Genomic DNA, 25,222 nt, shown 5'->3' with positions numbered 1-25,222 from the left:
AGGAGTTTGCAAGAATGATCACGGCGATGAAGGGCTTGTCATATGAGGAGTGTTGAGGACTCTGGCTCTGTACTCGATGGGAGTTTAGAGGGATGAGAGGGAATATCATTGAAACTTGCAGAATACCGAGAGGCCTCAATGGAGAGCTCCATTAGTAGGAGAGATTAGGACCCAAGGGGACAGCCTCAGAATGGAGGGGGACCCTCAAGATGAGGGGAAATTTCTTCAGCCAGAGGGTAGTTTATTTGTGAAACTCATTGCCACAGAGGGCTGTGGAGGCCAAGTCATTGAGTGTATTTAACACATAGATAGATTGGTTCTTGATTAGTAAGGGCATCAAAGGCTACTAGGGAGAAGGTAGGCGAATTTGTGCTGAGAAACATATCAGCCATGATGGCCGAGCAGATTGGAAGAGTCAAATGGCCTAATTGCTCCTATATCTGTTACGGTCTTTCCATGTGGTGACTCTATGTAAGCACCAGTACAGTTAATATTCAAAAACAACAGAAGAAAAAAAAACGTATATTTTCAGCACAAAAATCATGATTTTACATTTATTCAATGTATAAGTTTGCAACCTTTCTCTCAGCGATGACATGTTAAGCTATAAAGCCTCAGCTTTTCACCCAAATAATGCATGTTATACTTGCCTTATAGCTGGGTGCAAGAAATCAAGCAACCAACAGAGGTGATGTAGAGAAGATGTGCTGGAAATTAAAACCTGTCCACATGGAGCAGATTCTATGTGTCAGACAACAAAAATAGCAACAACCCACATTTTTTTATACTTGGCATGTAAGTCAACTGCAAGTCTTGAAGGTATCAAAGGTGCATTCATATACCAACATCTATGATAATTAATAAAGATGTAAGCAATCATTTTTTTCTACCACCCTTTCCCACAGAGAAAACAAACATGGAATACATTCTTAAGAACCTACAATTCATACATAAACAAAGGACAGATAAGAACATCAGTATCACACAAGTGTCTCAAACAATCCATGCTTTCATGACTACCTGCCCTCAGCATCTGTCCTCATCAGTGAATACTGTTAGTATTGACAGCAGTGTGAAAAGACAGAACTAGAAACCAAACAAATCTTAAAATAAATGAAACAGCTACTTTAAATAGCAAGACTCTCAGAAGTGGCAGATTCGAAGTTTTCATTACTCATATAAACTGAATGAGGTCAGGTTTATAATTCATATCATTTTGTGCAAGCTTTCAGTTATTCCAATGGAGCTATTAGTCTATAAACAGAATTGCAATGTTCCCATACAATTTCAATGTATCCAATTAACTCCATCTTAATTACAATTTTCAATTTATTTTGCTGATGTATTATAGTACAGTCTTAGTTGAATGAGCAAACCAGTGATTCCCGACACTAATCTTTTTTTTTCATCCAGCTTCTGGTATATTTCTGATGAAGGCACTACAAACAACTCCACATTGACTGTTAGAGAATGATAAGGAATTCAATCTTGCACAATAAAGATCAACATATCGAAACTATAATCATTATGCCTCCCACTTGTACCTTGATAACAACCACTGACCACTGCGTTAATAGGTTCATCTTGCCTGGTACCCAAAAGGATTAAGTACATATATATTCTACAGCCAGGCTATAAGCTTATTACACAGCTACTCTCAAACCTTCAGACTGAGAGTTTTTAGCATTTTATTTAATTAACCTTAAATTAATACTGCTGTGAATCCCACTGATGAGATCCAATATTATTGCACCACAGTGTAAATCACATTATATAGGTCTCAGTTCAGAGACGATTTTACTGTGCACTTAATTGGAATTGATAGCTGTGTATGACTTTACAAATTAATTTGCTCATTCAGCTCATTTTCACATTTCATATTCATTGTTTGTGTACAGAGCAACTTTCAGGGTGAAATTCTGTTTTAATTTTTTGAAAAGATAATAAATAATTTAAACATGATACATGGCACTAAAAGAGTTTAGCACTGACATAGAAAATTAATCCCTACTTAATTTGCAGTTTTTGCAGTAGCATTATGTTCAGAAATCAGCCACTGTGGAGAGAATAGAGATTATTAATTTACAGTGAAACAATTTGTGGGGGATTAGTTGCTATCATAACCATTTGACTTTTGCAGTATAGTCAGAAGTGAATTATACCACATTGGATCATTTGTGGTCTGTATTGGTACTGCTACAATTCTCTGATTACACAAGAGTAACAAATTAACTGAGTAATTGTTAAAGTAAAACTAATAATTACAGACTTGATTTGTCGGTATCAACCTTTTGTCAGATTTCCTTCCTATTGTGAACCTTCTAAATGTCAACACCAGATTCTTGTTTTTCTAAAGAGCTATTTGTGAGCTTTCTCAATGGCTCAAAAATAAATAACAAGATTATAAGAAAAAAGTCCAGCCATCTGAATCTCAAGACCAGGCAATGAAAAACCACCACACTTGCGCTGTGGATTCGAAATGAAAGTGAGCCATCCCTTCTGATCACCATCACAATCATCCCTTCTAAAAATGCAATTATATAGATAGAAGATATTAGCTAGATCTGATTTAGCAGTGATTTACAATGAGAGACCATTACGTATTGTATTGCTAGATTTTATCAGAATGGCATTTCCCCAAATGATAGGCCAGAAAGTCAGCTACAGTAATGACCTCAGCATTTGGGAGGAGCTTCATGTATGTAGCAACTATAAAATACTACATACCAGAATCTTTCATGATAGAGGACGGATAACAGACCATAGAATTTTGTGAACTGAATATTTATTAAGTGTAATAATACATTAATCAAAGTTTAATTTAAAGTAATTAGAACAATTCTTTCAAACCTGAAAACCCCAGAATCAAACTCCGATGTGTGCAGAGATGTGTGATTTTGACCTGGCAGCCATTAGGAAGTAATAATCAGCATCTGCATTCAATCCCTAAGCAATACACAGTGGCCCCCATCTGGAAATAGTTCAATGTGAACATTTGGTGAAAACACAGTCAAGTACAGATGTGATGCCTTTGAAGATCAAAGAACCTTCTGAAGTTCATTAAACACACAAGAGCATTTTGGAACAGATTCTGGTTGGTGGTCTGTCTCACTGGTTTGAAGACAGTGAGAAATAGATACATATGTTAAAACAACGAATAGCAAAGCAAAATAAAGCTCCTCTATTTTATCACTATTTATTTATGGACCTTCAGTTTCTTTATATTTTTCCATCTTTTTGTTCTTCATTTGTTATGGTTGGGTGAGGAGAGGTAAATCGGTTTGCATCTTTTTAATTCCCCTCTCGGTTTATCACAATTTTTTTACTATCTTTTAGAATGCAACTATCACACTTCAATTAAATGTAGTGCAAAAGAAAATGAAGGGGTCAATTACCAAGCATTACTTGTGTAAAAGAGAATTTTTAGTATTGATTAACATGACTGAAAGATACTAAAACCACAACATCAAATGCAAACCCAAATACAGGTAATAAATTTCAAATTGGTCTCTAGGTCGGAGAGGGAAAATAAAGATCACACAGTCCTTAGAGCCTTTGAGCTGTTAATCAACTCTAACTAGAGATCACAGTGGTTTAGCGGTTAACTTGAATCCAACAGCAGCAGAATCCTTAAATAGTTTGGTGTTCTCAGTGAATAGCTATTTCCCTAATTTGCTTTCTCATTGGGTGCTGGATTCTAAGATAATGACAGAAACAGGTGAGGAAAGAGAGAGTTCCATCCCTTGTCATCACAGATTTATTTTTCCTTCTCTCTATTCTGCTGCTCAAAAGCAGCTGTTGCAATATAGTTCAGTGTGTATTTTAAAGTCTATCTCCATTGTCTTTCCAAGCTGGCTAACTTGCAAATAGGCCTTTCATCTCCCAATATATGAAATTATCATACAAATGTAAATTAAAGTAGGAGACGTAAATGCCTTTTTTTTACATTCCCGACAGTGTGGAAACAGGCCCTTCAGCCCACACCGACTCTGAAGAGTAACCTACCCAGACCCATTACCTTCTGACAAATGCACCTAACACTATGGGCAATTTAGCATGGCCAATTCACCTGCCCTGCATGCCTTTGGACTATGGGAGGAAACCCACGCAGACATGGGGAGTATGTGCAAACTTCACACAGACAGTCGCCTGAGGCTAGAATTTCACCTAGGACCCTGGTGCTGTGAGGCAGCAGTGCTAACCACTGAGCCACTGTGCTCATTTGTCCACTTTTGAGATCTTTAGATAGAAATGGTCATTTCAGCATGGATGGTTCCTGAAGTTTGCTCAATCTATGGCAAGAGGTCCATTGCAGCCATTTTAGATTCTTCCTTTTTAATCAGAGAATGTTATTACCTGATCATGAGATGGGTACCCACCCCTCTGCACAAAGTGTCCTGGCAGCAGCATTACAATGAAAGGTACCAATGTACTTGACACTGCAGCACTGCAGTGAAGAACTATTCTCTAAGAAGACCAGACATGTGCCGTGAGGGTGTGGTGAGGCTGGTCCAATGCAAAAGTCCATGGAACAAGAATGCAGACAGTCATTGCCCATTGACTGCACCCTGAGATGCTGGTGACTCTTCCAAAATAAAAATCCAGAGGAGCAAGTGGTGAGTTGGAATCACCTGGTACCCACTTTGACTTTCAAGTTGGGAATTGTCATCATCTAATCTCTCTCAGGCATCTCGGAGGATGGAAAATTGCACATTAATGAGGTGATATTAGGTAAAAACTGCATGCTAATATATACAATTTGATACAAATAGACTTTGTGCCACTCATTAGTGAGATTATCATCTCGCTGTTCAATGCTTGTTGCAGACTTGGATTACTTTTCTTGAAGTTGAGAACCTCATTTCTGCTGAGTTTGACTGGTTTTCCCAATTGACTTGCCTATTCCTATATCATTTAGGAGTTATGAAGGTTCCATCTATTTCTTATTTTTAATTAAGGAAAATATTAGTTTAAAGGGGGTTCATAATACTGCAATTATACAGGTAACCATAGAATTGGAAGAGTTTTAGAAAGTTTAAAGGGCTTAAAAAGTTGAAAAGTTGATAACATGAGAAACCTTGCCAGGAATATAGTAATAAATTGGAAGCGCCTTTAAAAGTAAATAAAAGTAAAGAAAGACAGCAGTTAAATTAATCATTGGTCATTAACTGGCATGGAGAAATAAGGAAATTGCACAGATGTTGAAGAATTTTGTGTCTGCCTTCACAATAGAAGGCAGAAATAGAAGGTTCCCAAGGGGCTAGTAAGAGTGAAGAACTTACAGTAATTAATAGCAAGAAGAAAAGTTATTGGAGAAACTTAGAGACTGAAAGCTGACAATTTCTCAGAACTGGATGGCTCGCATCCTGAGACGCTAAAAGACATAATTGCATTGGTTATAGATTTCCAAAATTCACTAGAATTTACAGCAATCCCAGCAATTTGGAAGTTATCAAACATGACATTGCTATTCAAAGTAAGTAGAGAGAAAACGGAAAACAACAGACGAGTTATGTCTGACATCACTTGTCAGAGAAGTGTTAAAATCTATTATTAGTAAGTCTTAACAATGCACTTAAAATCCCTGATCATGATCAGACAAAGTCAATGTGCTTTTACCAAATGGAAAACATATTTGACAATTTTACTGACATTCTTTTGAGGATGGGTGAATATGGAAAATCGGTAGATGTTGTAGATATTTTCTAGTGAACCTGTTCAATGATGTTATTTATACACTCTTGGAGTAGGTGTTGGACTACTATCGACACCACTAACGGTTGGAATAGGTGGTATTTGAACCCAGCCCTCCTGGCCTAACATAGAGATACTACCACTGCCCCCCAAGAGCCCTTCCGGGAGGCAATATATACTTGGATTTTAAAACAGCCATTCGATAATGTGCCACATCAAAGGAGAATGAACAGAAGAAAGGCTCATGGATTTGGGAATGCTTAAGAGCAGCCAGAAACAAGAGGTTTTTCAAGTTGGCAAACTGTAATTGGTGGAATGCAACAGGTATCAGTACTGGAGCTTCAGCTTTTTGCAACAAGTATTAATAACTTAAAAAGATGAAGAATAAAATGTCGATATTGGTTGATGTTACAAAGCTCGGTGGACATTTAAGATGAGAGACGACACAAGTTAGAAAAGGTGGGTTTACTGAATAGGCAACATGGTGACAGAAATGAATTAAGTTGCGGTTATACACTTCAGTAGAAAGAATAGAAAATGACATTTCTTTTTTAATGTGAGAAATCTTTCAATGTGATGTTCAGAGATACTTGGGTGCACTCTCACAATGAATGCAAAGGTAGCATAGGGGTAAGCAAGCAATTAGTGAGGCAAATGACATAGAGGAGAAAGTGAGGTCTGCAGATGCTGGAGATCAAAGTTGAAACTTTATTGCTGGAACAGCACAGCAGGTCAGGCAGCATCCAGGGAACAGGAGATTCGACGTTTCGGGCACAGGCCCTTCTTCAGGAATGGCATAGAGTCTTAGAGATGTACAGCATGGAAATCGATCCTTCAGTCCAACTCGTCCATGCCGGCCAGATATCCTTACCTAATCTAGTCCCATTTGCCAGCAACCAGCCCATATCCCTCCAAATCCTTCCTATGTATAACCCATCCAGATGCCCTTTAAATGTTACATTTGTACTTGCCTCCACCACTTCCTCTGGCAGTTCATTCCATACACACACAACCATGTGAAAAAGCTGCACCTTAGGTACCTTTTATATCTTTCCCCTCTCAGCCTTAAGCTATGTCCTCTAGTTCTAGACTTCTCCACCCCAGTGAAAAGACTTTGTCTATTTACCCTATCCATGCCCCTCATGATTTTATAAACCTCTATAAGGTCACCCCTCAGCCTCCAATGCTCCAGGGAAAACAGCTCCAGCCTATTCAGCCTCTCCCTATAGCTCAAATCCTCCAACCCTGACAACATCCTGGTAAATCTGTCCTGAACCCATTCAAGGTGGCACAGTGGTTAGCACTGCTGCCTCACAGCGCCAGAGACCCCGGGTTCAATTCCCGCCTTGGGCAACTGTCTGTGTGGACTTTGCATATTCTCCCCGTGCCTGTGTGGGTTTCCTCCGGGTGCTCCGGTTTCCTCCCACATCCAAAGATGTGCAGGTCAGGTGAATTGGCCATGCTAAATTGCCTGTGTTAGCTGAAGTGGTAAATGTAAGGGAATGGGTTGGGTGGGTTGCTCTTCAAAGGGTCGGTGTAGACTTGTTGGGCCGAAGGGCCTGTTACAACACAGTAAAGTAATCTAATCGAAGTTTCACAACATCCTTCGATAGGAAGGAGACCAGAATTGCACGCAATATTGAAAAAGTGGCTTAGCCAATGTCCTGTACAGCCGTAACATGACCTCCCAACTCTGATACTCAATGCTCTGACCAATAAAGGAAAACATACCAAATGCCTTCTTCACTATCCTATCTACCTGCGACTCCACTTTCAAGGAGCTAAGAACCTGCACTCCAAGGTCTCTTTGCTCAGCAATACCCCCCAGAACCTAACCATTAAATGTGAATTCTGCTCGGATTTGCTTTTCCAAAATGCAGCACCTCACATTTATCTAAATTAAACTCCATCTGCCACTCCTCAGCCCATTGGCCCATTTGATCAAGATCCCGTTTACTCTGAGGTAACCGTCTTCGCTGTCCACTATACCTCCAATATTGGTGTCATCTGCAAACTTACTAATTATACCTCCTCTGTTCACATTCAAATCATTTATATAAATGACAAAATGCAGTGGACCCAGCACCGATCCGTGTCGCACACCACTGGTTACAGGCCTCCACATTCTGAGAAGCAACACTCCATCACCACCCTCTGTCTTCTATCTTTGAACCATTTTTGTATCTAAATGGCTAGTTCTCCCTGTGTTCCATGAGATCTAACCTTTCTAACCAGTCTACCATGAGAAACCCTGTCAAATGCCTTACTGAAGTCCATATAGATCATGTCTACTGCTCTGCCGTCATCAATCCTCTTACTTACTTCTTCAGAAAACTCAGTCAAGTTTGTGAGACATTTTTCCCACGCACAAAACCATGTTGACTATCCCTAATCAGTCCTTGCCTTTCCAAATACATGTTAACCCTGTCCCTCAAGATTCCCTGCAAACACTTGCCCACAACTGATGTCAGACTCCCTGGTTTTTCCTTACCTCCTTTCTTAAATAGTGACACCACGGTAGCCAACCTCCAGTCTTCCGGCACCTCACCTGCGACTATCGATGATACAAATATCTCAGCAAGGGGCCCAGCAATTACTTCCCGACCTTCCCACAGCGTTCTAGGATACACCTGATCAGATCCTTATGGGGCTTCATGAAAATACAGGAATGAGGAAGTTTTGCTACAATTCTACAGGATTTTGGTGGAACATACACACCTGAGAAACTGTATATAATCGCATCAGAGGTAATGCGGCAATGGTTCACTAGATTAGTCCTGGAGATGTTAGGACTGTTCTATGGATCTGTGCTCTCTGCAGTTTAAAAGAATGAGAGGTGATTTCATTGGAATCTGAAGGGATTTGAAAGGGTAGACAATGAGATGCTATTTCTCTTGGCTGTTGAATCAAAAACATAGGAACACAATTTCAGGATGAGGGGCTAATTGCTTTGGGTTGTGATGAGGAAAAATATCATCAGTTAAATGTTGTGAACCTTAGATTTTCCAATCTAGAAGGAGATAGTGGATATTCCACCATCAAGTAAAGATAGGCAGATTTCCAGTCACTCAGAAAATCAATTGGAGAACAGATAGAAAAATGGAACTCAGGCAGAAGTTTAGGTTTTGATCAAATTGAATGGGAGACCGGGCTCAATGGGGGGAGTATGATCTACTCAAGCTTCTAGTTCTTATTTTTTTTTATAACTATAGTTAAGCAAAACCAATGTTGGGTGGCATGTTATAGTCAAAACTGGAGCACCTGTGTTTGCCATTTACCAACAAAGAACTGGCAATCGCTGTGCATCTCCCATTTCCCAATCTCAGTTTAAGTTTAGTGCAAAGTCAAGGGGCTCTCCAGGTGTCCAATAGTAGTGATGTCAGCAAGGATGGGCAGCCAATTACATTGCAGTACTCTCATTAAACGCAAACTAGGAAGTTACAAACACTGATCATTCACCTTTAATTACAATTTAAAGTAGTAAAATATGTAAAATTTCATCATGATGAAAAAAGTTTGATACTTCACAAATACATAATCATGTTTTCAGCACCAATGAGTATGGTTGGCACCATAATTGTGGCATGAGAATGCTTTCAAAACCCAAGGGGCAACACTTTCAAAGGGGTTTTACAGCAAGATTGTGTTGATTACTTCAGGATTACACTCTGGAGGGGGCTTCAACAGTGTACACTCTGAAGGAGCAATGATTACTGACAGCAAATTCTGAATTTCACAATATTCTTCACAGTGCCAAATCCCAAAGTTGCTGTTAATTTCAGTGGCAAAATGATGGAAATGCTGACAGTTTTATAGTCATTCCCACCATATAATCCAGGCCATTAAAACAAAGCACCATCATATAAAACATTGTAATTTCTGTTGTCAGTGTACCTACTGAGAAAATATTTTTATTTAACATGCTTTTGTTATTGTGTGTTTAAAGGTCTCTCATTTTTCCCCACTTCTCCTTTTAGTTTACAATAATCTATTTTAATGATCATCTGATGGCTTCTGTAAGATATAGGAGCAGAATTAGGCCATATACAATAATGCGATCTGAATGTCATAAGCATCCAATTAAAATATCCTGTAAGAATCAATACTGAATAACTCAAAATGTTGTACTGATAGTAAAAAAAAACAAGCGAAATTAGCTGCAAACTTCCAAGAAGCATTATAATTTTATCAGTCCTCCAATTAAAGATGGTGCCTTTGGCAACTTGACATTGATTGTTGTTAATTATATTTCTAATCTAAGCAGCCAAATATCAAAGCCACAACATCAGGAATATTTGTTGTTTCAGCTCTAATGCTGTAACTGTTCTAAAGCGCAACACTACAAGAACTCACAACTCCATAGCTTCAACAGATTTTAGTCCAAAAACTGTTCAGCTGAGATGTTACACCAATGGATTATATTACCAACTTGATTTGTCATCAAGATATCAAAAGGATGAAGTCAGCCACTTCTGACATCACTCTTGTGTTATTTGCCTACCGTTGTGAAATTATAGGTTGCAAGGGCATTCTTCTGTGATCCATCTGCTATTATAATGAATTAAAGCTGTCTCTTAGAGTAACTGAGATGCAAACAAAGCACATTTTCTGTTCCTTATCTCAGCAGCATCCTCAATTAAAATATTTCATCGTGAATTTAGTTGTGAAAATGAGATAAGTTATAGTTGAGTACCTGAATAATTGCACGTTAAATAGAAAGCCTTATTCTCCAAATCTGTTATACATTACTTTCATAAGGCAGCTTGTTGTTGGTCAAGATACACTGTTTAAGTAAGTAATTCCTTTCATGCCAGTTGAAATCATTAAGTTTCATAAGCCTCTCTAGTGTTCTCGGATGCACTATTTCTGACACCAACAAGGTTATAAAAAAGCACCTCAATAGCTTTCGTACTTCTAATGAGAGTGAGTTTATGTATGTCACATTTGCAAGTTTAATAGCTGCAACATCCTTGTCCCTTTGTAGTTATCTTATAAAGAGCCAGTAGAAGGCTTCTCACTGCACTCAAAAAAAGTAAAGGCATCAAACCTTATTGGCATCGACCCTTTTAAGCACATTTTGTGTCAGACTGGAGAGTTTAATTGCCTTTCTTTTTTGCCACATGTCTCACGTAAGAGGTCTCTGTCAGAAAAACTGACAGAAGCTTTGTAATTGTAAAGCACTTACACGCTGTTCATAAGAGTAGAACACCACTTCAAGACATTTGTTGAGCAGATAGTTCAGAAAAGTGTTTTAGAAAGAAAGGTATCATCTACTGCTTTAAAGTATTCCAAGAGAGGGATAATGAGATATACTTCAGCGACGCTACAGTTTCATAAATGCTTCATCTCAAAATAAGCACATTAATCTCAGAAAAGAATAAAATAACTCTAAAAAATGAAATTAGAACTCTTCTTACATACCTTCCAATAACCAGTTCTTGAATATATTAATATTATGAAGCATAGATAGTAAAAAGTGCAAAAGAAGGGTAGAACTATTCTGGTTTTTACAAATGACAATGCAACATTAGACTGAGTTTTACTGACCCCTTCTTATGCAGGTAAAAATGATTGCTTGCCCAATCATATTTTCAATTGGTAAGTCATCTTACTTTACTGTGCAAAAGAAATCATATCAGTTCTCTTCTCTGTGAATGGGAGTATGAGTGTTGCTACTGGAAATTGAAAGCTGCAAACTTTCAGGCTGGATTTCCCTGAAGCTTACTTGGGTGACGGTGGAAATATATATAGTTGTGCTGGGACTGTGATTTACTGTGATTTGCAGGTGGCTAACCCTTTCAATCAAGATTTTTTTTTAATGGTGGGTGCATAAAAATTTGCACAGGAATCCATCTTAATTACTGAGTAAATAAATCATATCAAACAAAAACCTTTTACATTTTCAGTAGCATAGCTACAATTTCCCTGAAAATCTCAGCATGAGACATGAAACATTTAAGATTTTTGAGTCACTTTGTTTTCAGCAGAACATTTACTTAATAAAATCTCATTTCAAAAGCCACAAATTCCCCCAAAATACCAGACTTATTTTTATACTTCATTCAGTTAATGTTATAGGTTGGAATAACATCCATTAGAGTAACAGTATTTTATTTTTATTTTGCGCTTTTCAAAACTGGGAATGGAAACAAAATAAAACAAAATGTTTGAAAGAGTGGCTGCAGCTTTGAAACACATAACTTACCTTTGCAAGCATTGTAAATAGCTGCTTGAATAAGCAGTAATTGAAATTTGGTTTTAGCCTAATTGGAGCTGAGGGGTTGGATGAATGCAGCTTTTCCTGGCATCAAGAAGTTAATTGGTCTATGGGATCAGTGACCAGTTATCAATGACAGACACCCTTTTACCTGGCAACAACTGTGTGGTTCATTCTCACGTAACTGAACAGCTTGGAGCTGGGAGGAAGTTAGCTGGGTCCACTGTTTTTCATCATTTATATAAATGATTTGGATGTGAACATAGAAGGAATGTTAGTAAGTTTGAAGATGACACCAAGATTGGAGGTGTAGTGGACAGCAAAGAAGGTTACCTCAGATTACAATGAGATCTTGATCTTATGGCCAATGGACCAGATGGAGTTTAATTTAGATAAATGCGAGGTGCTGCATTTTGGAAAGGCAAATCAGGGCAGGATTTATACATTTAATGGTAAGGTACTAGGGAGTCTTGCTGAACAAGAGTGCTTGTTTATAGTTCCTTGAAAGTACAATCACAGGTAGATTGGATAGTGAAGAAGGCATTTGGTATGGTTTCCTTTATTGGTCAGCCCCTTGAGTATCAGAGTTGGGAACTGTTAGTTAGGCCACTATTGGAATATTGCATTCAATTCTAGTCTCTCTGCTTTACGAAGGACATTGTGAAACTTGAAAGGGTTCAGAAAAGATTTAAAAGAATGTTGCCAGGGTTGGAGGGCTTGAGCGACAGGGGGCGGCTAAATAGGCTGCGAGTATTTTCCCTGGAGCATTGCAGGCTGAGGGGTGACCTTATGGAGTGGCATGAATAGGGTAAATAGACAAGGTCTTTTCTGAGGGATGGGGCAGTCCAGAGCTGGAGGGCATAGATTTAAGGTGAGAGGGGAAAGATTTAAAAAGGGACCGAAGGGGTGGTGCCTGTATGAAATGAGCTGCCAGAGGAAGTGGTGGAGGCTGGTACAATTACAACATTTAAAAGACATCTGTAAGAGTATTTCAATAGGAAGGGTTTAGAGGGATATGGGCCAAATGGAGGTAGATTTATTTGGCTATCTGGTAGGCTTAGACAGGTGCACCCAGGGTCTGTTTCCATGCTGTATATGTCCATGACTCCTCAGGGAGAGATATGTTCAGCTCTTCTCCAGCTTCTCTTCGTCAAAACACACTGTAACCCTGAAGAAAATCTTCCATGCATAAGTTGTTGTATGCTGTGACTTTTAACTGACAAGTCAAAGACTTTTCTTAAGTGCACCAGCTACCCTGTACTTCTCACTGACCAGTGGAAACAATATGCTGGCCAGTGGAAGAGTCAAAAGGAACATCTCAACTAAGAATCTGGACAACAAAGACTAATGAACTGTCTTTCCAATCTTTTATAACCTTTTTTACTCTGTCTATTTGTCTGTGTATGTGTATAGGGGAGTTTATAAGGGGATTAAAATTTCATTAATGGCATTATGTGCTGATGGTTGATAACTGTTTTACTGCAGCAAGAGTCTTATTATTTGTAATAAACTCTAGTTCTTGTTCAGTACAGAAATCTGATCTATGCTTTGTCAACCTGGGCCTGAAAATCAGGTAAATTGGGGAACTTCACATACTTCATAAAATCTTCAAATTTTGTGATGACTCCAGGATAGCAGGGCTTGATTTTCAGTAGGCTATTCTCGTGAGTCATAACACTACTAGGTTTCATCTTTAGCCTCACTGATAGTCAGTCATGATACTGAGTAATTTTAAATTTTGATAAATACCACATACATTCAAGAAATCATTGATAAAAGTCAAGGCCCAATTTGTTATCAAAACACCTTAATTCATCACTTCAGACCGAGTTAATATCTCCCTTGCAGGCCAACTATCTTGTCTTTCTTAATGCCACAGCCTCTCATTTGCTGGCTCTCCTGATTGCTGCTTCACCCTCAAGCTGATTCTCTCCTTCCCCCAACCTTCCCACTTTCTCTTCTGAACCCCATCTGTGTGCGAGGGCTTAGAACAGAGAGAGAGAAAGAGGAAGAAAGCAGGAAAGGAGCTATGAGCTGTAGAAAGAGTGAAGTGGTGAGTCAAAGTCTTGAGGAGTGAAACAGGCCACTCCAATGTCCTGTTGATTAGATTGCACATGCCTCACTTACCCTAGTGTGAATGAATGGGAAAAAGAAAGTGCCAAAGTTGACTTTTACTCAAGTATATACAGAAAGTAACCAGTGACACTCACACCCCACGAGCAAATTTTGAAAAATTGTTTTGTCTCAGGGCATTTTTTCAAGTTTCATTCTCTCCTTTCTCTGAGGCATGCTCCAAATCCCTTCAAGTTTTCCAACAAATCAACCAGGCTAGCACCAGTTCCAGACTTCAGTTAGAGAAGATTAAAGTGCTTCAAGGTGGTGAGATGTATATTCATACCTGTGACCCTGACATGGCATGTTTCTGATTTCAGCCAAACCGCCTGAGTATTGACGATATATGCACCCCGTAACAAAAAAGCAAAAATAATGGACCAATTCGACCCAAATCATTCTCAATTATCTTTCTGTGCAGCATTATTCACAAGAAGAGGAAAGATAGCCAGCAGTTTTGAACCAGACTTTGGATTTCCTACAGTTGCCTCCAAATTATATTGATAACCAAAACAACCTGACAGCAAATTTAGCTTTTCAAATGCTTTCTTTTAAGTATTACCATCCAGGTCCTTTTTCTGTCTTAGACATATGCCGCCCCTCCCCAAAGCCCAGTCTACACTATAATTATGTATTAAACAACAATAGATAGGCAACTTGAGGAGAATCAGGGTCAAGTGCAATAAAAAAGAAATTAATCAGGCTCAAATAGACTCTGCTATGGAGATAGTCAGTTCCTTTACATGATTAAAAGTCCCAAACCAAAATGGCTAAAAGTCTTCTTATATATTGGTTTGACCATCAGATATTTTTGACCTTATTTTCTTCTTGAAATAGTCAGTAATGCATGGTTAAAGTGCTGTACATGAATTCTGGTGATGCGTACCTTATAATCTTTAAATCCTATTCCATTCAAAATAGGGAAAAGTGCAGTCAAGTTTTTAGCGGGATTAAAGTCTGCCCAACCTGCGAGCCAGGTCTGATGAAGGGCTTTTGCCCGAAACGTCGATTTTGCCTGTCCTCGGATGCTGCCTGAATTGCTGTGCTCTTCCAGCACCACTGATCCAAAAGTGCAGTCAAGATGAGTTCACATGAACCATTTGGAGTCATGGATGAAAAGGGATGGACAGATTTCTACAGAGGTCAAGCATTGAGAAATATGGTAATTTTCTATTTTGCCAGGGGCTGAAGATGAACAGCGGCAGATCATCTGCTTATTAAATACTTCACTCAATTTACCTTCTCATTTGGAAAGATATTGGGCAGAATGTAAACAAGCTACATTGGCTTGTTTTGAACACTGGCATGTTTAGCAACTACCTCATTGACAAGGTGTCAAGATAACAGTGCAACTGAAAGTTCCTGACCACGAAATGAATCTTAGAACAATGAGATCAGCATAATAGATATTCTTGATTAGTGTTTTGTACTTCTTTTTCTTTTTACCAGTGTAATAGTGCAGGGCATGGTTTGTATTCAATATGTAAATGCAACATTTCCATCACTTTCATCAGAAGGCAGTCTACAGTTGTAACCATGGAGAATTCAATTGGATTTTAATTTGCCATGATCTGAAGTGATGTTAATTTCTCCATTATCCTTGTTACCTGCATTTTCATTTGACATTAAAAGTTAAGTTTTGATTTAGCACCAATATATTCACAGTGAACAAAACAGTTAGATCTTAAATTACATGCAGACATGTTCTGGATTGAAAAAAAATGTAGTAAATGTCAAGTGCCAGTGGCTGTGAGGAGGAAAATTATCTTCATCATGAATCACTTATTTATGTAAGAAAAAAAAGTAAAATAGTCCCAATTTTGAATTAATGGACTTTGTTTTTTTAATAAGCTGTCATAAATGGAACTGTCTAAATGGGATGAATGCTGAACAATATAGAACTTTAAACAATTAACTTCAGTTGTACTTAAGAACTAATTGTACAAATTATTTGTATAACTGTGCGTATGATGAATAAACATCAGGTTCTGTTCATCCATATTACAAACTTATTTGTATCTATATAAAAAATATTTTGCTTATGATATGTTACTTCTAATTAAAATATAACTGTCTTATATGTGCAGCACAAATTATTGAACAACTTCCTATGTTGAATATTTGTGTATTGCCAAATAACTGAGAGAATTCCAAATTACATGGCTGATTGTTGTTTTTCTTCAAGATGATGCCTATCCCCAACTGCTTGCCTCAATCACCTTCAATGAGACTCTGGTCTTCTGATTCATCCATGATCACCTTATGTTATCTATATCATCATTTGGTTTACTGGTTCATCGGATCCCATGGATGTATTCATAACTCCAGATGTTAGTCAGACAAAAGATCCAAATCCTTGTATCAATCAAAAGGCCTGGACAGCAGCAAAAGCTTGCATTCAACTCTAACAATGCCATCACTAGCCTCCACTTAGATCAGAATATTTCAGATATTCTGAGAAAAATCAAACATAAAGATATGCAGGTTAGGTGGATTGGCCATGCTAAATTTTCCATAGTTCTAGGGATATGCAGGTTAGATGGATTAGCATGGGGAAGCAAGGTTACAGGGATAGGGTGGAGGGTGGGAGTGGGTGGGATATTCTTTGAAGGTCAGTGTGGACTTGATGGGCCGAAAGGCCTGCTTCCATGCTGTAGAGATTCAATGAATCTGCGATATTGTCTCTTTAAACCTATATTTTGCTGGCAACACTTTTCGGAGTTTCTATACCAGCTGTTAACTTTCACCAAAATCAGCCTAGTCAAAGTCAGTGTGGACTCGATGGGCCGAAAGGCCTGCTTCCATGCTGTAGAAATTCAATGAATCTGTGATATTGTCTCTTTAAACCTATATTTTGCTGGCAACACTTTTCGGAGTTTCTAAACCAGCTGTTAACTTTAACCAAAATCAGCCCAGTCAAAGCTGGAGAAGATTTGCATTTCAAAAACACCATATCAGATCCCCTAAAAAAAAGGTCAAAGTATTTTGTGAACACCACAACTAACAAAAACGAAAGTTCTTTTGAAAAAGTGGAACTGGTTACTAAAAGGTCAACAAAAGGTAGGTGCACATATCCTGAACTGGGGCAGTAACTTTCTGACTCAGAGGCAAGAATGACAGCAAATGAACATGTACTCATTCCCTGCAGTGGAGGTTAATGGCTTGGGGAGTGTAGGCAGCTTTAGATTTCAGATGAGTCTCTCAATTGAGTCATTAGGTAGACAACATGAGTCAGAAGTTCGGCTGGTTGATCAATCATTCTGCATCAACTATTTTTATTGTTAAAAACAGATTAGAAGGGACTGATCACTTATCCACAAAAGAATTGTACTGATAAATGAAAGTTCAGATATTGAAAGATTGAGGAATTATGCTTCTTTTCTAACTATTTTTCTGTATAAATTGGAACTCAATAATACTGCACAGAGCTGCTATTTGCTGATGAAAAGCATTCTTCAAAAACTTCAGGGCTATGTTAAATATCACTTTCAAATGAATGTTCCCTTTTGTAATCAATATTTATTTCAGAAGTACAATCTTAGAATTGTTCATCCAAAACATCACGTTTTCACCCAATAGTTCATCATGACATCACAGTGCAGAATCTTATGGAGGTGGCAGGGGTCTCGAAAGTTGCATGGCTTCCTCTTTCTGGCAAAGTTCAACGTACTTTAATCCACTTGGACACTTGACAGGCTGGTCACGGGACTTACGTGAAGATTCAAGGACTATGGAGTGCAGGTCCAGCCTACCAAGAGCTACCAGCCAAGCAGAGGCCAGCACCTCAATCAAATGGCAGTGCCACTGGGAATACAATGACTGCTGCACCCACAAGAAGTGAGGGATAGCAGGAGAGGGGCGCATGTGGAAAGGGAATTGCAGCAAGGACAGAGGTGGCTGTCAGTGAGAAGCTCCCCCACCTCCTTCCCAATGCCACTGGTATTGTTCAGGTACAAACATCTTCTTGAGTGAGGGGACCATCTAACCCCTCCAGCCCTGGGGAATTCTCAAACAATGCGAACAGAGTTTGTGTGTTGTATTTCCTGAAAAGCAAGCATTCCCCTCTACTGCTGGGTTATTATCAACAGTGGTGGAATGAGACCTATTAATGGGGTATTAATTATCCACTGAAGGGCCTCCATTAACAAGTGGAGGTAGAATGGTGGCAGTGTCCCACCTGGATACCCTTCCACCTGATTGAAAAGGGGCCTCTCCCTTTCCCCGTTACTAAAACCCACTAAGTGGAAGGAATAAGATTCCATCTACTGTTGCAGTTAAAATGGGGGTACTTAGCATGTGTGCAGGGACATCCTTAAACAACAGCACCTAACATTAAGAGACTCTGTAAGAGACATGGTGGCTCAGTGGTTAGAATAATTCCCTCACAGTGCCAGAGACCTCCTGGGTTAGATTTCAGTTTCAAGTGACTGTGTGGGTTTCTTCAGGATGCTTCGGTTTCCTCCCACAGTCCAAAGATGTGCAGGTTAGATGGATTGGCCATGCTAAATTGCCTGTAGCATCCAGGGATATGTAGGTTACCCATGGGAAATGCAGGGTTACAGGGTAGAAAGGGTGGGTCTGGGTGGAATGCTCTTCGAAGGATTGGTGTGGACTCGATGGGCCGAATGGCCTTCTTCCACACTGTAGGGTTTCTACGTAAATAACAGAATAGAGTTTGCTGTGGGTGATGAAATAGTGTGCAAACTGACTGTGAGGGTCTGTACTGGAAATGCTTGTCTTCTGAAATTCAACATCATGCATCCAATTAATACTGATAAAGTTAAGATCATATTATAAATTCCAGTGTTAAATTATACTTTGGACCGTGTATAAAGAAATGTGGTGGACTCCACTTAGCCCTATGAATGCACTACAAAGTGATATACGCACTGCAGTTTTCAGCTTGGAGCCAGGAACATTCCAGAAGTTTACAAATGTATGTCTACAAAACATCATCAAATGATCTGTAAGTAATAAAACTTTATCAAGAGATGTGTTTTATTATATTTAAATGATATTCATTTAAAATTAAGTTTAACAGAAATGCAGGATTTATTTAATGTATCTATATTTACACAGATTTCAGCAGTGACACGCATCAAAGACAACTGTTAGCAGACTTAGCTCATACCTTTCCAATGCCTGGGTTGTCCTTGACTTTACATACAGCCCTCAAAAGGCATGGTGGTGCGGGGGGAGGGGACACTTGCAAAATACCACTGAAATTTGTTCTGCTGTTTGACAGCTCGTGCGAATGCTGGAGAAGTGGATGGTTTTTCTTTTGCTTTGAAGAGAGATTCAGCTTCTGTGCTGCTCTGTAGAATAGAAGGAGACAAAAACAAAACAGTTGTGTTACTAAGAGTGAAATGTAATTTGGCCCAACAAAACAGATGTTCAATGTCATCATTCCCTGTTTAACAAATCAACTCATTTGATTCTAATCAAATTCCATAGGACTATTCTGTCAAGAGACTAATATAGGCAGATTCAGGCAGAAATATAGCCAAGACAATATTCACTTAATTCTCCCTAGCAGAGTTTCAATTAGACTATAACTTGCTGAACAGCTTCAGCAGCTGAGTCCAAGGCTTCAGAAATCTCAGTGACACCATAAAAACTGAAATCATTCTCCTGTCACTATAAGGCCAGATGGACTACTCTGGAGTAGACGATACATTATAATCTAACAAGTTATTTGCATTTCAGAGGAATCACATTCCTCCAGTTTCTGGAAAAATATATAGTAATGGTCACTTTTGTAGCTTCCCATTAATTACTATATCAGTTCTGCTTCTGGTTTACTCAAGAGGTGCAAACAGCAGGCAAACACAACAGGCCATAAATAATTCGGCACCATAGTGGCTCGTTAAAACAGCATTGCTCAATGAAACAAAACATGAAAGCACTAATGCATTTTCAGATCTTGGATGAAAAATTAATTGTCAATTCATCACTAATCAAGCACTCAAGCTTTTCAGTATTGACAGAAGAGTAGATGTGAAAGTTCACCTTTCCAACAGGACACTTTCGAGTAACAGAATTTTATTATTAAAGCTACATTTAATTTTAAACTTTCAAAACAACCATTAGCATCGTGCCCTGAATTGTGCAAAAATCTGTTTTGTAAACCATGTGCTGCAATGCAAGTGGTCAATCCTGGATAAAAATGACAACTGTAGCCTCTGGAGGTTCCAGTCCAAATACAGACATGAAATACACGAGATCTGATGAAATAATTATTACTTCAATAAAGTCTAGAGTAGGATTTCCCTTGGGAGAGACTGTGAAAGGAAACAGGACTTAAAGGCTGCATTTGCACATCCACTGTTCAGTTAGACAGACAAAGCTTCAACCCGCTGCTAACTCTGAAGTTTTGGTGAAGCAATTCTTGTAGTTGAAAGCATGTTGCAGGAAAAACTATCAGATTACTTGCTACAATTTCAATCAAGTATAGGGAATTCTATTTCTTCTTAAAGACATTTTCAATCATCTTTCATTATTTTAGGTGTGGAAATCATATTTAAAAGTATTGAATTACTTTCCTTGTTATCAGTAACAGCAGAATTTTTATTTTGATAAAAGCTTTTAGAAGTAATGATCGAAGCCATTTTTCTGAGCCAGCATTAAATCAGTATCTTTGAACAAGATTCCACCTCTGACATCAGAAAGGCAACAACAATTTTAAATTACAAGATTACATTTGAAATCAAAATCACAGTATCAAATCAGACAATGGGTTTAAATGACATTAAAAAATGAAATGTTCTATGAGTTCATTAAGAGGAAAGTAAAGGTCATATTTTATACAAACTCAAATAATCCTCAAATTCTTTATTCCTTCAAAACTCCAAAAGAATAATCTACTAAATATGATTGATAACCAATATAATGAAGGTGTCTGGAGTCAACTGTTGTAAATCAATATAGGAAAAGATGCTTGAATTTACTTACAGTTCTTTCCAATCCATCATCTAGTTAGGGTTTATAACCAGCACATAAAGCCAATAAACCACAACTTTCCTATCCATTTTCCTTTGACACTCCATTATCCAGGATGTGTAGGGACAGTCTGGTCCAGCAGCAATCATTGAGGTTTCCACATGATTACACGGTGACTCCTGATAAACCGCTGAGCTCAACAAAGGCACTGCAGTGGTGCCGAGCATAAGTCATCAAGATACATAAATAGCTCATCAGTAGAGACTTGAATATCATATTGTACATCTTCCCTTCTTTACACTGTCAGTTTCCCTCCCTGCTCAACTTGATCTTTAGCTGTTGATTTCTGAAACAGTTCCGAATCTTCCTCTCTGTCTGATCCCCATGTATCCAAAAGTTGTATTAACTCTTAAAGAATGAACAATGCAGCCTCTCTCCGTCACCTTTATAAATGCTCACCGGAGAGCTAAATACTAATCCCGTCTAATCTCTGCTTTCTCAAGGAACAGAAGCTCAGGCGTGATTTGTCCCGTGCCTCTCTTGTCAAAGGCTCCTCCTTGTCAATATCTTCAATGAGCAGCTTTCAGTTAATCATGATGCAAATTAAAATTTCTCCATTACTTTGACAGAGAACTGGCAGCTGTCCTTGATTTTTCCTACTCCCTCCCTTTCTCCAGTGCCAGCTGAGGTAGCAATACATTCACACTATGTGACCACCACTTCCCTAATTCCTTCTATCTTCCATTCACAACACAAAGATTGCCATGAATTCTTCATTAGCCAGAAAAGAGAATTCTTGTTCCTTGTGCCCTCAAACTGTGCTGGAACACAATTGTGTCTCTTTAGTAGTTTTATGCAAATCATTCAAGATGCTAAATCAACCATTCTAACAGCATTCATTATTTACTTATAGTCTTAAATAAACATTATTAAATACTCTCTGATAAAGCTATTCAGCATTTTTGTACAAAGTAGAAACTGATCTGAGTAAAGGAGCCTTTGTTTCAATAAAGAAATGCTGTATTTATAAAGTATACAATCACTTCTACTTGTAAAGATCATATTCATTTTCAAATAAAGTGGGACATTGTGTAAAATTTTGAAGACTATATCTTGATTAGATTAGATTACTTGATTAGATTAGATTAGATTAGATTACTTACAGTGTGGAAACAGACCCTTCGGCCCAACAAGTCCATACCGACCCGCCGAAGCGTAACCCACCCAGACCCATTCTCCTACATTTACCCCTTCACCTGACACTACGGGCAATTTAGCATGACCAATTCACCTAACCTGCACATTTTTTTTGGACTGTGGGAGGAAACCGGAGCACCCGGAGGAAACCCACGCAGACACGGGGAGAATGTGCAAACTCCACACAGAGAGTCGCCTGAAAGTTATCTGGTCAGCTAACTACAATTGCCACTTAGCAACATGTGTTGAGAGGCAATGGTTATTGTATTCAACACGAGACCAGCACATTTCAACAACAACTTGTATTCCTATAGTACCTTTAATCAAAGAAAAGTTCCAAAGGCACATTAGCATTGTGAAGCAAACTGTGTCAGTAAACCACATAAGGGGAAATTAGGTCAAGTGATCAAAAGATCATTCAGAGGTAAGTCTTAAAGTACACCATAAAGAAAGAAAGACCATTAGACCATAAGACATAGGAGCAGAAATTAGGCCATTCAGCCCATTGAGTCTGCTCTGCCCTTCAATCATGGCTGATAAGTTTCTCAACCCTATTCTCCCGCTTTCTCCCTGTAACCCTTGATCAATAACTTATATACCTCAGTCTTAAACATATTCAATGACCAGGCCTCCACAGCCTTCTGTGACAAGGAATTTCATAAATTCACTACTCTGAAGACATTTCTCCTTTTCTCCATTCTAAAAGGTCTTCCCTTTACTCGAAGGCTGTGCCCTCGAGTCCTAGTCTCTCCTACCAATGGAAACATCATCCCAACATCTACTCTGTCCGAGGTCATTCAGTATTCTGTATGTTTCAATTAGATCCCCCCTCATCCTTCTAAACTCCATTAAGTATAAATCAGTCCTCAAACATTCCTCATATGTTAAACTTTTCATTCCTGGGACCATTCTCGTGAACCTCCTCTGAACACACTCTAAGGCCAGTACATACTTTTAAGATATGGGGCCTAAAACTGTGCACAATACTCCAAATGTGGCCTGACCAGAGAGGTGAGGATGTGGAGGGATTTCAGAAGAGAATTCCAGAATGCAGAGCCTAGGCTGCTGAAGGCATAGCCATCAATGTGAGAATGAGAGCAAACGTTAAAGATGTCATAATTGACAGAGTGCAAGTATATGACCAGACTTCGGGGCTTAAGGTGAGATCGGGAGACGTGAGGCCATGAGGTGTATGAAAACATGAGATGAGCATTTTAAATTTGAGGGATTGCTTAACCAGGACCTAATGTGAGCACAGATGCTGAACAGGAGTAATAACCTAAGTAAGGACACAGGCAGCAGGGTTTTGGATGACCTTAAATGTATGGAGAGTAGAATGTGTAAGGTTGGCCAGGGAATGCATGAAATACTCAAGTCTGGAGCTATCAAGTGGCTGAAAATAAACTGAGACAAAAATGCATAATATTCTCAGAATGCAGCCTTAGTGATGGCACAGAAATATGATTGGAATCACATCTCAGGGTCAACTGTGACACCAACTGTAAACAGTCTAGTTCAGCCTGAGACAGTTACCAACAAGACTAATGGAGTCAGTCACTCGCTTCCATAGTAAGGTAAATTTGTTTTTGCTTTCTGAATTGGATCAGAGATCAATACATTTTATAGCTTTGATGACTTCATTTTATTTGGTGATGACTATGACTCCGGAAGAAAGTGAGGACTGCAAATGCTGGAGAACAGTGTTGAGAGTGTGGTGCTGGAAAAGGAGGAACAGGAGAATCGATGTTTCGGGCATAAGCCCTTCACCAGGAATGAGGCTTGTGGGCAGAGAGTCTGAGAGATAAATGGGAGAGAATATAGCTGAGAACTGGATAGGTAGATGGAGGTGGGGGAGAAGGTGATAGATTGTAGGGGAGGGTGGAGCGGATAGATAGGAAAGGTTGATGGACAGGTCAAGAGGGTGGTGTCGAGTTGGAGGCTTGGGACAGGGATAAGGTGGGGGGGGATATGAGGAAACTAGTGAAATCCACATAAACCCTGTGTGGTTGCAGGGTCCCAAGGTAGAAAATGAGGCATTCTTCCTCCAGGCATAGGGTGGCTAGGGTTTGTCGATGGAGGAGGCCCAGGACCTGTATGTCCTTGGTGGAGTGGGAGGGGGAGTTGAAGTGTTCAGGTGGTGGGGTTGGTTGGTGCAGGTGTCCTGGAGATGTTCTCTGAAACGATCTGCAAGTGGCGCCCATTCTCCTGGATGTAGAAGAAGCTATATAGGCTGCAGTAGAAGACATTGGTACAGGTACATGTAAATTTCTATTGGATATGGAAGAATCCTTTGGGGCCTTGGGACGGAAGTGAGGGGGAGGTGTGGGCGCAGGTTTGGCACTTCTTGCAGTGGCAGGGAAGGTGTCAGACGTGGGGTGTGGGCTAGTGGAGGGCATGGATCTGACAAAGAAGTCACACAGGGAATTGTCTCTCAGGAACGCTGATAGGGGTGGGGAGGGAAATATATGTCCCTATTTGTCTGGTCTGTTTGTAACTGGTGGAAGTGACGGAGGATGAGGCAATGTGTACAGAGATTGGTTAAGTGGAAGGTGAGGACCAGTGGGTTCCGTCCTTGTTGTGTGGGAGGTGTGGGAAATGGAGGAGGTGCGCTGGAGGGCATCGTCAACCACATGGGAGAGGAAATTGCGATCTATCAAGAAGACGGCCATCTGGGATTTTCTATGATGGAATTGGTTATTCTGGGAGCAGATGCAGCAGAGACAGAGGAGTTGGTAATAAGGGATGGCGTTTTTACAGGAGGCAGGGTGGGAGGAGGTGTAGTCCAGGTAGCTGTGGGAGTCAGTGGGTTTCTAGTAGGTGTCCATACTTAGTTGTTCGCCATTGATGGAGATGGAGAGGTCCAGAAAGGGGTGGAAGGTGTCTGAAATGGTCCAGGTGAATTTGACGTTCAGGTGAAAGGTGCTAGTGAAGTTGGTGAACTGTTCAACCTCCCCATGAGAGCACGAGGTAGCACCGATACAGTCATCAATGCAGCAAAGGAAGAGGTGTGGGATGGTGCTGGTGTAACTGCGGAAGAAAACTGTTCCACGTACCTGACAAAGA

General features: G+C 39.4%; 1 protein-coding gene across 5 annotated transcripts in view; it reads right to left on the bottom strand.

Moving 5' to 3' along the window:
- kif26ab (kinesin family member 26Ab) overlaps nucleotides 1-25,222 on the bottom strand; it is a 241,477-nt gene that overhangs the window by 56,211 nt on the left and 160,044 nt on the right. For 4 of the 5 annotated variants that reach the window (XM_043697536.1, XM_043697539.1, XM_043697537.1 and 1 more), the window contains one exon: nucleotides 19,155-19,338. In XM_043697536.1, coding sequence (XP_043553471.1) covers nucleotides 19,155-19,338 — 184 coding nt within the window. Of the gene's footprint in view, nucleotides 1-19,154; nucleotides 19,339-20,974; nucleotides 21,085-25,222 lie in introns of those variants that run through there. The other variant, XM_043697541.1, reaches the window with a different exon arrangement.

The sequence above is a fragment of the Chiloscyllium plagiosum genome, chromosome 10 (assembly GCF_004010195.1).
Source record: "Chiloscyllium plagiosum isolate BGI_BamShark_2017 chromosome 10, ASM401019v2, whole genome shotgun sequence".
Lineage (NCBI taxonomy): Eukaryota > Metazoa > Chordata > Chondrichthyes > Orectolobiformes > Hemiscylliidae > Chiloscyllium > Chiloscyllium plagiosum.
This window is presented reverse-complemented; position numbering and strand designations above follow the sequence as displayed.